This window comes from Ambystoma mexicanum, chromosome 10 (genome assembly GCF_040938575.1).
Source record: "Ambystoma mexicanum isolate Mex_15411 chromosome 10, UKY_AmexF1_1, whole genome shotgun sequence".
NCBI classification, from domain to species: domain Eukaryota; kingdom Metazoa; phylum Chordata; class Amphibia; order Caudata; family Ambystomatidae; genus Ambystoma; species Ambystoma mexicanum.
In genome coordinates this window covers 1,409,310,510-1,409,325,814 of record NC_090932.1, presented here as the reverse complement: position 1 = coordinate 1,409,325,814, position 15,305 = coordinate 1,409,310,510, and the positions used below count along the sequence as shown (strand labels likewise).

General features: G+C 44.7%; 1 protein-coding gene across 4 annotated transcripts in view; it reads right to left on the bottom strand.

Moving 5' to 3' along the window:
* The window catches only part of SVOP (SV2 related protein), a 750,499-nt gene that overhangs the window by 167,784 nt on the left and 567,410 nt on the right, over positions 1-15,305 (bottom strand). For 2 of the 4 annotated variants that reach the window (XM_069619446.1, XM_069619448.1), the window contains 2 exons: positions 14,103-14,228; positions 69-197 (listed from right to left, as the gene is read on the bottom strand). In XM_069619446.1, coding sequence (XP_069475547.1) covers positions 69-197; positions 14,103-14,228 — 255 coding nt within the window. Of the gene's footprint in view, positions 1-64; positions 198-14,102; positions 14,229-15,305 lie in introns of all 4 variants that reach the window. The other 2 variants (XM_069619445.1, XM_069619447.1) reach the window with 1 other exon arrangement.

Here is a 15,305-nt window from a genome sequence, read left to right as displayed (position 1 = left end):
TTGTTTAAGTTCAATTCCTTTATTTATCTCTTAAGTGACTTCAAATCCCCCTTATTTTATTCACTTGCCTGTCTAGAAATGATCAATTTCCCCAAAGGCATTGGAGCACCGTTTTCTGCAGCTATTCGTTTGAGAGTAGCGAGGGCCTTTTCCTGATTTCCAGATAAGACATCATATCTTGCACTTTCAGGTAACCACTGTAAGAAAGACAAATAAAACATCATAGCTAAAGCTGAAACATTTTGTATGACAGCTCTACAAAGAAACATAAAAGCGATTTTTAAAAAGCAGGCCGAGCTGCTCAACTTCCTTCACTATATTTCTGAACTTCTGATGTTTCAGCATGAAAATGTTTCCATCAAGAATGGCTCCAGCAAACCTATTGTCTCAATACTGTTACTATGGTAATAATGTCTCCAGAGCAGAATGTCTCCAAGCAAACCTGCTATTTTCATAGACAATTAGCAGTTCCCACAGTCTAAATACATTGTTTCATTCACTATTCTAACTCCTCCTCAAGCATATTTGTGACATACTGCTGGATAGTGATTATCCAAAATGTACCCTGAATGTATGGTTCCTTAGCTAAATTATTAGCATGGCAACATTTTTGCCGGAGGCATTATTTTGGGGACATTTAGTGTTGCCTATATTTTCCTAGCAATGTTTTCGTTGGACACCATTCAGGCAACTCAGAATACAGTATACTGTATGTAGTGCTAAATAAACAATTGTTCATAGAACAATTGCTGCCTTATGTGAGTCACCACTATGTGAGGCTTTGTGTAATCAAATGCCATGTGTGTTCCTCGTATAAAAAAGGTGCTTTAAATATTAGGTAGCGCACATCTAAGCAATCGTTAAAGTGATTCCAGTGATTTAGCAGTGTAGTGTGAATTGAGGTTTCATTTGTAATGAACTTTGCAGTAAGGAAATACATGATTTCTACAGTGTGTTTGTACCTTAATGTTGACATAAAAATGTGATTACGCTAAGTTATTCTGTGATGAAATCAATATTTAAAAGTTTATGTAAACCAATAAATAAAAAAATAAAATAATAATAATAATATTGACATTTATAGACTTCCCTTTTTTATAGGTAGTGTGACTAAGTCACATTCAATAGGAAGTAGTAGACACGGGGTAGGGGAAACCGCCCACTCCATGATGCAACCCGTAGAGCCAGAATATGGCAAATCTCTCTGAATCTGCCTTCCCTCCCCAGCCTCCTTGAGGAAAGCGAGTGATTTGCTCAGGCACCCACATCTGCTCCATTCATAACACGAAAGCTGGCAGATGGCTTGAGAGCCTGCTCACGGACACCTACCCACACACACTTACTCAAGGTCTTGGAGGATCCGGGAACCATGTGTCCCATGTGCAGCATGCGTGGGACTCATTGCAGGAACACCAATCACCTGACATGCAGGAAGCCATCTCACAGACCAGCATAAATGCCATCACAGTCTTGCCTGACCTCAAAATGGTAAGACTCTTTAAGCCCTTAGGCTGCGAGCCTCCAATAATCAAGTAATTATTGACCACGCTAATGAGGGGACGACCCAACACATGAGAATAATAATGGAAAAGGTGAAACACCTGGGAGGAAGAAGAATTAAGGAATCCTGTCAAATCCTGGGGCCTAGGGTCAGGAGGAGGCAATCCCAAGTGTTATTGGGGCATTTAGAACCTTCAAGGCAGTTTTTAAGGTGGCTGAAGAAGACAGGCAATGAGGGAGATAGGACAGCATTCCAGAGAGTTTGTGTGTTTTCAGAGAGATTTAAATAAGGAGGAAGAGTTTGCTGAGAACTGGAGCTAGCCCTTGGCTCAATCCAGATAGTGAGCAGAGCGTTTTGTGAATTGCATGCTGGTTCGGTTGCCTGAGCAGCCGAGAACAAATAGTGAAACTGGGCACGTTCACCTCAAGCCCAGTTTATGTGAATTGTTGTGTGCCGCTCGGTTCATATCTAGCCCCCATTCTATTTAATTTATATCTTCGCCCCTCCTTGCCCTCCTCAAGGAGCATGACCTTTCATTCAACTCTGTTGATTTATCTGCATGTCGAAGGTCCTCACGATAACGTCCCCATAATATTTTAGACTATGACTCAGGTTTGCCTTTTGCTTGGATCCAACAGGTTTATGCTCAATGCAGCAAAAACAAAGGGGCACGTCTGCCTATTTTAAACTTTGGCAGATCAAAAGGATATTACCTTATATTCTTTTAGATCCCCATCATGTGATTGTGTGAGCTTTGATCAATTCCTCCTCCTCCTGCTGAACTGCCTTCATATCACCTAGATCTCCTCCACTGGGTTCAGAATGCTGTGGTTCATCTGTTCAGTAGAAGCAAGAGAGATTATGTTATTTCACTCCATTGTTTCCTTCACTGGCTGCCGGTGAGCTGTTGGTGATTGCAAGAAGACGGTGTGGGATCCCCTTAAAGAAAAGGCTTAGAATTGTGGAGAACAATCTTCAGAAAGAGAGACCACGGGTGCAGGAAACCCTTTAAGCCCAAAATAGCAACCACAGGAATATTCCTGTGCCAAAGGGGACAAGGGTAAGGAACCCCTATAAAGCCTGATGTTACAGGGTCATCCAGAAGAGAAGGGACCTTGGACTCCAGAGGACTTAATCTGTTTCTTAAATATCCACATTTGCCAGTCCTCATGTGTTGCTTTGGACATCTTGAACTATATTTCCTGAATAAAGAGAGAGAGGTTGATCATATTTTTCTGTCTTGGTCTGGTTATTGATCCCTGTCCCTGTGACAAGTGGTGTCCTAAGTGGGATTAACAGGCATTGCCAAATTACGTCTACTCTGGACAGAATTTCTTGGGACACTGTCAGTTATAAGGTAGGTGAGTATGATACCAGCCAACCCACTGACGACAGACGACCAACACCACGGTTGTAGAAAACAGCTCATACAATGATCTTGACCAAGACCTCTGGGTCTGGCACACATTGAGATCCCCTTGTATCAATGGAAGTCAGAACCTTTTGGGTGCAGACGACCACAGGCCCAGCTGTCCACCCAAAGGTCTTCAGGAGCAGCAAAGTCCTCTCCCATGCCCAGACTGTAAAAAAGGGCAACATTTTCTTTGGGAACCTCCCAAGGAGCTAGCCATAGGCAGGCAGGCACCCAGCAAACCTCTTCTTCCCAGTAAAAAAATCATTAGGCTGGAACTTCAGCCAGGACCGGCTGAAAACCCATTGGGCGCACAGGCTACAAAGCCAACTCTTCAACAGTGACTTCCATCCTGGACAAGTTGGTGGTTGGTCATCTAGACCTTATGGGACAACTACAAACCCACTCTCCGATACCACCTGTGTTAGTACTTTAAACATGCTCCCAACGGGATGAGCTAGAGTCATTTTTTCACTTCAAAGAATTGTAGAAGAAGCCAAATGGGAGACAACAGGCTAGTTTTATTATTTTGCCCTCTGAATAACTTGAGAGCTAAAAGTGGCACAATCAAGTACTAAATGCAGATGGGAGAACAGGTTACGATTTACTGATAGATGGCATGCTGGAAAGGCTGGGTTGAGATCTAGAGTACCAAAAACAGCAATCTCGAAAGGTCAAGTTGCTTGCCCATGAAACACATTCCTAGGTGTCCTAACTAATCAGATTCTTCATGAAAAGATAGCTGGGGAACAAACACCTAGAGGAGGTGGAGATGGAGATAGTCTTAGAACAGAATTGTAACACCCTGCCTCCCCACCCGCAGAGGAATGCGTAGCAACTTCCTCAGTCAATCCAAGCGTGGGCCCTTCACTTGGCTACCAGGGTGCTGCACGCCTACAATTGGAAGCTGAATTGACTGGATCCCCAGTGGGAGAAGCAGTCAGGTGAGAAAGTAACCAGCATGTACCAGGCCGAGAATTTCCATTTAATATGTGTCACAGGTGGCACAGAAAAGATGCAGCATCTCAGGGACAGTTAAATGATTCCTACTGAGACCTTTGTGGAGCTTAGCGCCATCCCTCTCTCTCTTGACTTGCCACAACCCTGCTCTGTAATCCATGCATCCACAATCTCAGTTACTGCTATCGATTGTTGACCCCAACTGTCTAAATTCTGGCTTAGACTAATGATGTTTTCTCTAAATGCAGTTTCACTGACTCACAGGGACTTCCCAAATTTCCCTACTCTAGCCAAGGGTTGGTGTCTTAATTGGTAAGGGGGCCATGTCTTGCAAATGCTCTGTAGGATTCACCTAGTTTCATTCATGACCACCGTCACCTTACCCTTCTACTCTATCTACTTCCTCTCCCCTGGCTTCTTCCCACCAACCTTCTGTCCCTCTTATGTTTTAGTCCTCCTGTCTCCTGTCTCCATCCTTTGATGTTAACTCTTCTCCCACTTCAAATTCTCCCACACTCCTACTTTTACTAATCCCCATGCTACTGATACTACTCCTGCACTATGACTTCTCCTCCCACACTACACCTTCCCCTACACTACAACTCCTCCTCCTACACTACTACTCCCCCTCCTACATTACTACTCCTCCTCCTACTCTACGATGCGTCCTACACTACTAATCCTCCACCTCCCTCACTACTACCCCCCTCCCACACTACTACACCTTATCCCACACTACTAATCCTCCTCCCACACCACTACTCAGCCACCCTCCTTTCCCACTCACACCTTACGCTAACCTTCTGTACGGATTGGGCAGCTTTCCCTGGCCAATCTCGTCCTGTCTTCCCCTCCTCTGATTGTGCATGGGGAAGTCTTCAAAAGGGGCTAAGCTTGATGCATAATGACCATGGTGGCATGGAAAGTTCGATGTCCCAGTTTCAGGTTCGAGACTATCCTCAGGGTCCATTATGATAAGTTGGTGGTAAGTGGTCTCTTTGTCTCTCTCTCTCTCTCTCTCTCTCCTGAGCCAGGCCACTGCTGTGCTCAGAACGTAGCATGGCTGTGGTGGCTCTTTTCTGTCCCTCTTTGCTATTTGCGGCATGGAATGCTGATGCTGGTCTTCGCACTGGGTGTTCACTGTTGTTCTTTAGTCTGACGCTGGGATTTTGTGAAAACAAAGAGAAATACTGCGAGAATTTGCATTTAGAGGCAAGGCAGGAGAAAAAAGGTCTGCACAGACACATACAGACATCGAAGGAGCAGGGAAGAGCAATTGGGTCCCAATTGGCTGTGGTTGCCCACATAGCTAAGGCTACCATTGGTATCCTCCCTGCACCTTCCACTATTCATGTAAAAGGGTTCTTACACTCTTCTATATTTGGCCTTGTCACATATGGGAAATGCACATAAACCCATTCTAGCCAACTCCGGGGGCAGTTAGGTTTGGGGAGCAAAGAAGAAACCAATGCTGAGCATGCCAGAGAAGCCCCTCATCAAGTGTTATGCTTGTGGTAAGTCTAGCCACACACCCTGTCTTGTCCTAACAATCTGCCACCAGAATCACTAGATAAGGGCTACCATGTCCCAAATGAGATGGTTGAAAAAGAACCAGAACTGGTAAATGAACCCTGATTATCAGGATACACAGATGGTGGAAGAAGCCAAGAACCCTGTGCAGGGGAAGGCAGGATGTATTAACTGCCTCCCAATCCTGATGAAAGGGCAACGCATTATGGCAGTATTAGATTCAGGGAGATGCCAGACCACAAACCACTTCAATACAGTCCTCGCAGAACAAATATATGCACAAAGGCTGGTCCCAGTAACCTGCATACACTGCAAGAGAGAGGTCTGCCTAAAGCCCTCTTTTCAGTTCACCGTCAACGACCATAACTACAAAGCAGATATGGCTGTCCTCCTGGGCTTGCCAGAAGAAGTTTTCTTAGAGATGGATTTACTACAGCTTGATAATATACACTGGGTTTTGTACAGATTTCTGTGACTCCACAGCTACCCTGCAGTCTACCCTTCTCTTGGGATCTGTCTGGGTTTGGTGTGTCAGATGTTGGCTGCCTCCCACTTTAGGGTAGGGAAAATGCCAGGCCATTCCATTTCTACTTTGAAGTCAATTCCCCTCGTTCCAGTCTGAGTTTTCCTGGATGCACACAAGTGCACTATGTGATTTGCAGTTCTGAAAAGGAGACCTGGCTAAGACAGAGGCTGATAGGTATTGTGTTATGGGGAGTGGTACAAATCCATGCACATGTTCAAGCACTTTCGGGCGTTAGAGACTAGATCTCCCTTACCCCTCCTCTTTTGACAGGGTCCCATCCCTAACCCTGTCACAGTATTCTAACAACATTAAAGATCCTTTAAGTAATAGTTGTCAATTCAGCTGAAGATGCTGTTCAGACATCCATTTATTAACCCCTTAGGTGCCAAGGACGAGTATGCTCGTCCTTTTTGCATAGACTTGCATAATAAAGCAATGGGCACATTTGTCACCTCCACTGTGCTGGCCTCCAAATAAAGAGTTTGTTATACAATGGATTTCATGATCAGTGTGTGAAATGGGGACCATTTTCCCAGCCGGTATCACAGACTACTTGAGAAGATACAAAGGAAGAGGGATCGTTCAGCACCAGAGGCAAATACAAATCCTTCTTCCCACAGACAGGTCACTGCAGCAGATGGAGAGGCTGGGGAGGAGATGAGACACAACTAGCCATTCCCGTAGGTGAGAATGGTGGACTGCTGGCATCAGTGGAAAGAGTAGCTTAATTTTTGGCAAACAGGCGAGACATCCCTGGGGATTTTGGGTCATGCAGACCTTGTAGGGGTTGCAGCTACAAATAAAAAATAAATAAATAACCAGACAAGGTCACTATACTCTCCGATTTTACCTCACAAAGTAAACTATCCTGTTAGGGGAGATTCTGGCCCTGGGCAGCATATGGCTACTTGATCTGGGGTTGGAAAGGCCCCACGGAAGCGCAATTTAACTAAATATTGATTTTGCTGGACTGGTAGGCTTCATTGTATTTCCTTGGACTGGCCTGGCATTCCGAGTCATGCCTGTGGATCCTCTAAGTAATAGGGACTCTCCTCCCTGGAGGATTGATGCCCTGGCCTGGGCTATTCCTGGCCTAGGCCTCCACGGCCAGAGGCGATGGTGGGACGGATTTCTTGGGTGACGGGGATTTGGAATTTATGGTCCTCGTTCAGGTTTGGGGGGGTTGAGGGATTTCATTTTTATTTTCAATGTTCTAATTGAGGAGTGCTTGGGGGTGATAGCTGCGTTTAATGCTAGTAGTGGAGGGATTTACATGATTTTGCCACCTTTAACTCTATTTGTAGTTGTATTTATTTGTATTAATTAAGTTTATATAGTGCTTTACACCAAAGTGCTTTACATTATAACAACACGAATAATTAGAATATGATAAACTAGAAGTTTATCATATTCTATGAGAAACTCTATGATAACTGGGTAATGTATCACTCAAAGTAGCTACTCTTAAGGTACTGGGGTTGAACTCCCCGGTTAAAAGGAGGTCGATGCTGAGGAGGCTCCAGACTTCTGAGATAACTATTGCCATGCCTCATGAGAGTCATTTAATCACAGTGGATGAGTTTTGCATGAAATACATGGCCTTCACTAGGCAATATTTTGCCTCTGCTGGGGTAAAGAAGAGGGGGGTGGCCATACTGATTGCCAGGGAGGTCCCATTCTGACTGGGAGAGGTACTCAAAGATCCGAAGGGGGGGCACCTTCTGGTGAAGGGGATTCTGATTAATCTACCAATGACATTGGCCTCATTGTACCTCCCCAAAGAAAACCAGCATGAGTATTTGGGTTCCCTTCTCCCGGTTATAGCAGAGATTATAGAGGGTGGATTGCTGTTGGGGCGAGATTTTAATTTGGCTCCACACTCGCTTGTAGATGAGACATTGCCCCCTGCCCCGGTGGATTAGAGGCACTGCCTGGCACTGATGAAGGTCCTACGAGAATTGGATGTGGTTGATGCCTGGGGGCTTCTCTAAGAGGGGCTGGTGGAATTTGCATTTTACTTGCATGTTCACAAGGAGTTCTCATGCATCGACCTTCAATTGGTTGCAGCTTTGTTGGATCCATACTCTTCTGTTGCTGTCAAAGGTTGTTTTCATATCATTCTGTGGTCTCCCTTGATTTAAAGGTTCCTAGAACTCTCCTTCCATTAAGGCGAGACTGATGGCTCTATGATCCGCTCCTTTAGGATGTGGTGACACGTGGGGAAATAGCTGAGGTAATAAGCAATTACTTTAGGAATGTGTGGGACGGACTAGCGCCAGGAGTGCTGTGGGATGCAATGAAAGCGGTGGTATATGGTGAAATCATTAGTCATTCGGCTGCATATGGAGGCCCAAATGGGGGAGAGAGAGGTAGAGCATGCCTGTGATAAATCTCAGAGGGAATTGAGAGAGATATGGTTGGCTAGAGCCAATCCGGAGGCCCTTATGGCCTCTGAGACCAGCAACTCAGTACTTTGAACGAAACAGTCATACTACTCCCACTCAAATAAAGCCAACCGATTTCTAACCTACAAGCTATAGAAGCAGAAACCAAGGAATAGCATTCAGGCAATCAGGGATGAGAACGGGGCACTTAGATATTCAAAGGCGGAGAAGAACTATGAATCGCTATTTAGGTCTTCAGCGGAGCAGCGAACGTCACTGTAGTATCTCATAATGCAGGAGGAGGTGGTACATGCTGTCGGCTCCCTCTGCAACCAGAACACCCGGTTTCCTGACAGTCTCACGCCCACCTTTTATAAGACTTTTAAGGCACAACTGTTGGCCACCCTCACCTCCCTGTTCAATTCCTTTCTTAATTCCTCGTTATTGCTTAAACTGGGTAAAGATGCTACTCTCTGCTGGTCTTATTGTACGATCTCTCTTCTTAATACATATGCAAAAATATATGGGACGGTCTTAGCCTCACGTTTGATGGGATGTCTTCCCTCAGTGACCCACCCATTTCAGACGGGTTTCATCATGGGACGGAGCACACACAACAAAATATTAGAAGGGCCATCAATGTGAACTGGGTAAAATGGAAGCAACCCTGCTGACCTTGCTGACGCTGGATGCTGACAAAGCCTTTGACAGAGTTGATTGGCGGTTTATCAGACTTACCCTACAGGGGTTTGGATTTGGCCCAAACTTCATTGACATGGTAATGGCCTGTTACAGTTCTCTGAGGACAAGAACCAGGGGAACATGCCAGGGCTGCCACCTATCACCTCTCATATTCACGACCGTGATGGTATGCCTGGCCAATCGGATTCGCTCCAATCCACAAATTAGAAGCATCCGTTCTGGTTTGCTGGATCATAAGGCGGCCTTATATGCAGACAATATACTGCTAATTATGACCCACACTCTGGAATCTCTTCGGGCAGTTACGGAGGAGCTGGAGAGTTTGAGGTCTATTTTGGGCTTCACAGTCAATATGGGAAAATCCATGGGTTTGAATGTCTCAAAGTCTAGAGACAACATGGACATTGTTAAAAGGGAATTTCAATTCCGGTGGAGTGATGCAGAGCTTGACTATTTGGGGATTAAGTTGACCTCCTTGTTCGCAGGTCTACATAGGGCAAATGTTGTGCCTTTGTTTGGAACCATGGCAGTGGATGTATTTAGATGGAATTCTCAGGGGATATCCTGGCTGGGCAAGGCATGGCTGTTAAAATGAACATAGTTCCTGGACTGCTTTACTATGCCTCAGCACTACTGATCCGTATTCCTAATGCACCGTTACAGACACTCCATTGGAATGTCATGTAGTTTATATCAGGGCCGGTCGTAGTAGGCAGGCTCTCCACGCGAATAAATTCTTGCGGGGGCCTGGGTTGCCCGATCTTTAAGAACTATATAGTCGTGGCCAATATATCCAGGATCTTCTCTTGAGGAGAAGAGGCGGGAGGCCCACTATGGGTGGGTATGGAACAATCTGTGATGTGCCTTTACTTGAGGGAGCTTCTGTACATGATTGCGGTGGACAGATCATATGGTGGCCCTGTTTTGCCTTCCACAAGGGCTTCTTTGTCATAATGGAATAGGGCAGTCAGGCAGCAGAGGGTATGGAGTGGGTTGGGATCCCTCTCCACTGTTTGGGGAAATCACAATTTTACTCTGGGAGTGGCAGGAAACACCTTTTCTCGATGGAAGGAGGGAGGCCTGTGCCATCTGAATCAACTTTATCGTGAGTGGTCCCCATTGACATTTGAAGACTCTAAGGCAACTTTCCGTCTCTCTGAGATGGAACGCTTTTGTTATTGCCAGCTTTGCCACTGGATCTCTAATCCTGGGATGCGAGTGGTGGGAAGAGGCATCCCTCTGCCTCTGTAACTTACACTGCGGGAGGGCTGCTCGGCTGGGAAAATCTCCAGGATTTACAAACTGTTAGATAGATCAGAGCCTCCCATGAGTTTGCATATATGAATCACTGACAGCGAGATGTGGGCCGACCTTTCTCGGAGGAAGTGTGGAGGAGGATATGGCAGAGGGCTGCAACTTCATCCGGATGTGTTACTAATAAGGAGAAAGCCTATAAGGTTTTGCATTGCTGGTACTTCTTTCCCATCTGGCTTCATAAGATCTATGCCATTTTCCGCCCGCTGCTGGAGGGGCTGTGATCAGAATGTGGACTATGTGCTCTTTATGCGAGAAGGCTCAGGGCTTTTGGCGGCAAGTTGTGGCCCTCATAAGGGAAATAACCAGGTCAGCACTGCCCATGGACCCGATGGTGTTACTTCTTGGCAAGCCTTTGGACTCGGAGTATCCTTTGAGTGGCCCTAGGACGACCCTAATTAACCAAACTGTTGTCAGGGGCTTGTTTAGCCTTGGCTAGGAGCTGGAAGAATAAAGAAGGTCCTCAGGTGAACGTTTGGTGTTATAGGATATGGGAGGTTGCAGCTGCTGAAAAGATCAGGGTGGTTCTTCATGGTCGTTTCACCAGGTTTGTCAACATATGGCTCCCCCTACATGAATTATGTTGTGACATTTATCGTTGATATAGAGGCCCTGTTATGCTTTCTTTTGGTGGGAATGGGGCTGAGAGGGGGGAAAGGGTTTGCGACTGCTGTATGTTGTACTCTCCTGCACTGGTATATTGTATGATTCTTGTATTTTAACCCCTTTTTGCACTCTTTGCACTACACATTTGTTCCGTAGTTTTTAGTTGTTTCTACATTTGCAAAACTGATAAATAAAGCCTTGAAACAAAAAAACTTGCCAACCATCATAAAATATTGGATTGATTTTTTAGGGATATCTATAGCTCCTAGAGCTGAAGAGGAGTTGATCAAAGACAGCCATAAATAGAATGAATGAGGCCATTACTAGTGGTTCGGGCATTCAGTCCTATTTGATCTGGTCACCCGATGCTAAACATCATGTGATAGTTACCAAATTGAAGTTTAGTTGCGTGAGTTTGAATTCTGTAATCTTATGATCCCATTATGCAACGGCAAAGAGAATGGATTGAATCATTGTCCCATTTGATTTGATGAAGCTGATTCTTTGATGCATTTTCTTTTTTTTGTGTATTTGGCTGAACGCAAGAAATGTTTAATTCCTGTAGTTCGGGCGTTTGGCTTCAGACACTGTCCATCAGCCTTTTGGTATTTGCTCAGTGCTAGTGATCAACCCCTCACCTGATGTTCAATGCATTCACTGTCATGATTCCGCGTTATAGCCTTTCGACCTTGCATTGCAGCGCTCTAGTTTCTCTATGCTCTGTGCGTAGCATGTTATCAAGCCCAGACAGGAAGTCTTTTACCATGGTTGTCGGCGGAGATCTTCTCGTCACAATGCTTCTCGCTCTGGTAAGGGGACGCTTGTTCCAGTGTATGTCCCTGAATGCTAGAATCTTTCTATCCCTTGTCCTCGTCGGGACCTTGTTCATTCTCATCCCTAACTGTGCTTAGTCTGCGTTTGTCCCCTTCCTTTTTACCTTGCAGTACTGATGTCCCCTGGAGTCCACATTGCTCTACCTTGGGTCCAGCTTTCCCCCTGTTCATCACTTGGAGTCTGAACTTACATCCTGCTATTCCTGAAGTCTCTTGGAGTTTATTCCACGCTTCCTTTGCTCCGGAATTCCACCCTGTTCATCAATTGGAATCTGGACTCTGTTACATCAGCTATGAGGGGGTTTTCTTCACCAGAGGGTTTCCTTACCTTCTTCGCTGTGGACAGTCATACCTCTCAACTCACCTGCTTTTGGTGGGTGTCACCCACCACAAAAAGTGTTCACTCACCCGTCAAACTCCTTATCTGTCCATTCTCTTCAATGGACTCTCACCTGCCTAAAACGGAATGATGTGCTTTCACCTGTCCTTTGGACTGGAGAGGTTGAGAGCTATGGGACAGTGCCAGTGGAAGGACCTTCTGGCAACAGGTGCTTGATAGGCTGGTAGGTTGGCGTCCTATAGGGATAGACCCCACTTGTTTGACCCAAGACATTGCTCCCGTTCCACGGTAAGAGCTAAATGAGCAGATTCTGACATTGGCCGAAAGAGCCAGTCTTTTGCCTTCCAAGAACGTTTTATTAATTATGATTTTGTAAATGCGTAAACTGTTATATCTCATTGTTAGTGCCTTTTGTAGCGCTTGTAAAAATGTTAAAATGTGTATTGTTTGTCTGTTATGGTCTAGATTTTATTTTTACTGATTGTATTTATATGTTATTGTTTTTCTTTCTTTCTTTTGGCCAAGGTAGTAACTCGTATGACCTTTATGGCAGAAACACTGAAATTATATAATGGAAGTAATAATGGAAGGACTGATTCCAGATTTGTCGTGATATATCACCTTTTGGTTGCTTAAACTGGAAATGTGCCCCTGGTGTTCACGTGATGTGTAGTTTGTGTTTGCTGCTCTCAGTTTCATTAAAGAAAAGCAGAGCAACACATTTGCCTCTGTGTTTGTAATGATATCATGACTTTTCCGAACCACAGTACAGATAATATGCATTATTTCGAAGAAGGAAGAGAAGGTGTTCCCAAAGTATCACACCGATTCATAGCTTGTTGCCCAGCTAATTAACCCATCATCTAGTGCATTGGGGCTGCAAATCAAAATAACGTAAGTATGTCTCTCTGCCTGGATCAAACGGAAACAAAGTAAATTACCAAATAAACAAACATTATCCATATTCAATACAGTAATGTTATGTCACAATGTGGTTACTGACTAGCAGTAGATTTAGTGACCACTTGTGAACACACAATTGTATTCAATAGTTCCTATCTATTGATAATTCTATGAAGTTTTGTTCTGTTATTTTATCATGTCTAGGTTCTGGTATAGATAAGTAAAGCAAAACGTTTTGGCCTATCCACCAAGATATCAACTATTTTCATTATTATATGTATTTAATGTCCAGTATTTCAACCTGTGAGATGACTCTGACATTGATGTGCTTGTGATGGTCATGGTTCTTAAACATAATGTTACTACTGCAAAAATCAATAAACTTTTAAAGGAAAAAATAGATAGCTACTGCCCAGGTTAGTGCGGCACAGTTTTTCAAAGTGTGGTGCTATGCTGTTTGCTGTTCTTGTTGGAAAATATGTTTTCCATGCAGAAATTCCTGAGAGTCACTAATGGACTGCGTGTATTTTGCTCGGTAAATGTTGCACCTCTGTGGCCTCCGTATTGCTCCATAACATTGGGCCTCATTACGAGTTTGGAGGTAGCCATGCCGTTTCTACCGGCATGGCTACCCCCAAACTCGGGTCTGGCTTCGGGTCCCGCTAAAGGGGAATAACCGGGCCATTCCGACCTTGGCGTGCCCGGTAATTCCCCTTTCGCTGGACCCAGAGCTGGTACGTCCCCATTCCCATTCAAGCCCCCATAGGGCTCAATGGGAATGGGGAGGATGGTAGCAGCAGTACCGTTCATAACGGTACCGTTGCTACCATCCTGTTCTGCTCACGGGTGACGCTCTGCACGCCTGGTCAGGCGTGCAGAGCGGCACCCGCGTGCAGAACTCATATTGTGGCAGTACAGTGATAACGGCGCCGGCATCCCTACCAGCGCCGTTATCACTGTACCGCCACAGTTATAATGAGGCCCATTGTCTCTTCATATCAATGTCATCCTTTGGTCTAATGGCAGACTGGCTATCAGGCGCTGAGCATGTAGAGCAAGACTGCTGTTCTTGATGATACACCGGATACTTACAAAGCACAAGACTGAGAAGAGCAAGAGTGGAAGTGCCGAGAGAATTAGCAGCCAGCGCCATCCAAGAGAAGGCATCACGAAGATGGCAAGAAGTACTTCAAACACTGTGCCAATGGCCCAAAATATCTGTCAGAAGACAAAAAAGAACTCAGCCAATGCACCATTATAAGGCAACTGAAAGTACATAAACACAAGCTTTGGCAAAGCTAATAGTTTTGGATATTGTTTCGGCATGGTTTAGCCATTTGCCAGTCAATGCCTATCTAATGCCCGTACATGAGTCAAAACTATTGGCATTGTCAATGCTTGCATTGAACAAGATTTCTTTTGCCACTTATAGGTGCAAGGCCACACATATTGCTTATAAACCAAATGGATAAAGGCACACTTCGTTAATACATTATGTTATTATTCAGGGAGATGATTAAGAGTGGAACTTAGCCATTGCTTTACTCTATATAGCAACTCTATAAAATCCCATGGTTTGATGTTACTGTATGAAAGAGCTAGCTCAAAGTGATCCCAGGAGGGTGTGTGTTTTGAAAGAGGAGAGGGGAAGTGGGAGGGAATGGCCATAGGGATTAACCTGGCCCTGGGTGGTTAATGGGTGCAAATGCAAACAACACCCAGAGGCTGTGTGACCCTCCTCACCTCGCATCCTCTTCTTATCTGTACTCCTATGCCAATAGTTGTGTGGTATAGGTAGCATTTAAGCACCACCTAAAAGCCAAAGTTAAAGATAGACTTTGCGGCACATTTTGATGACTGTGTTACGCAAATGATGGTCCAAGAAGAAGTTATGCAACGTAAGGGGGATGTGTCAACAATTGGTTGCAATATACAGTTTGTGTATGTTATATTAATCGCATTCATTAAGACAAACAAGTCTTAAACAAGATGCTATACAGAAGGAAACGAGAAAATGACACATAAGCATTTTTAATTTAAAACAGCTTTGTCGTGAAGAAACTCTTTGCCATTGCAAAGTTTAAATATGAAAAAAAGAAACCTACTTCCTGTATAGGCAATAGAGGAGGCATAACACCCTTCACTGACAGTTACAGTGATTAGTTTTCACCAGCTGTGAATTTCCCACTGACCGACCATAGAAATAACAGCATTTACACTGGTTTGTCCTGTTTTTTTGTCTATGGAACATGTCCAAAGCAGTCATGGTGAACTAACCAACAGCTCAGCGGACCT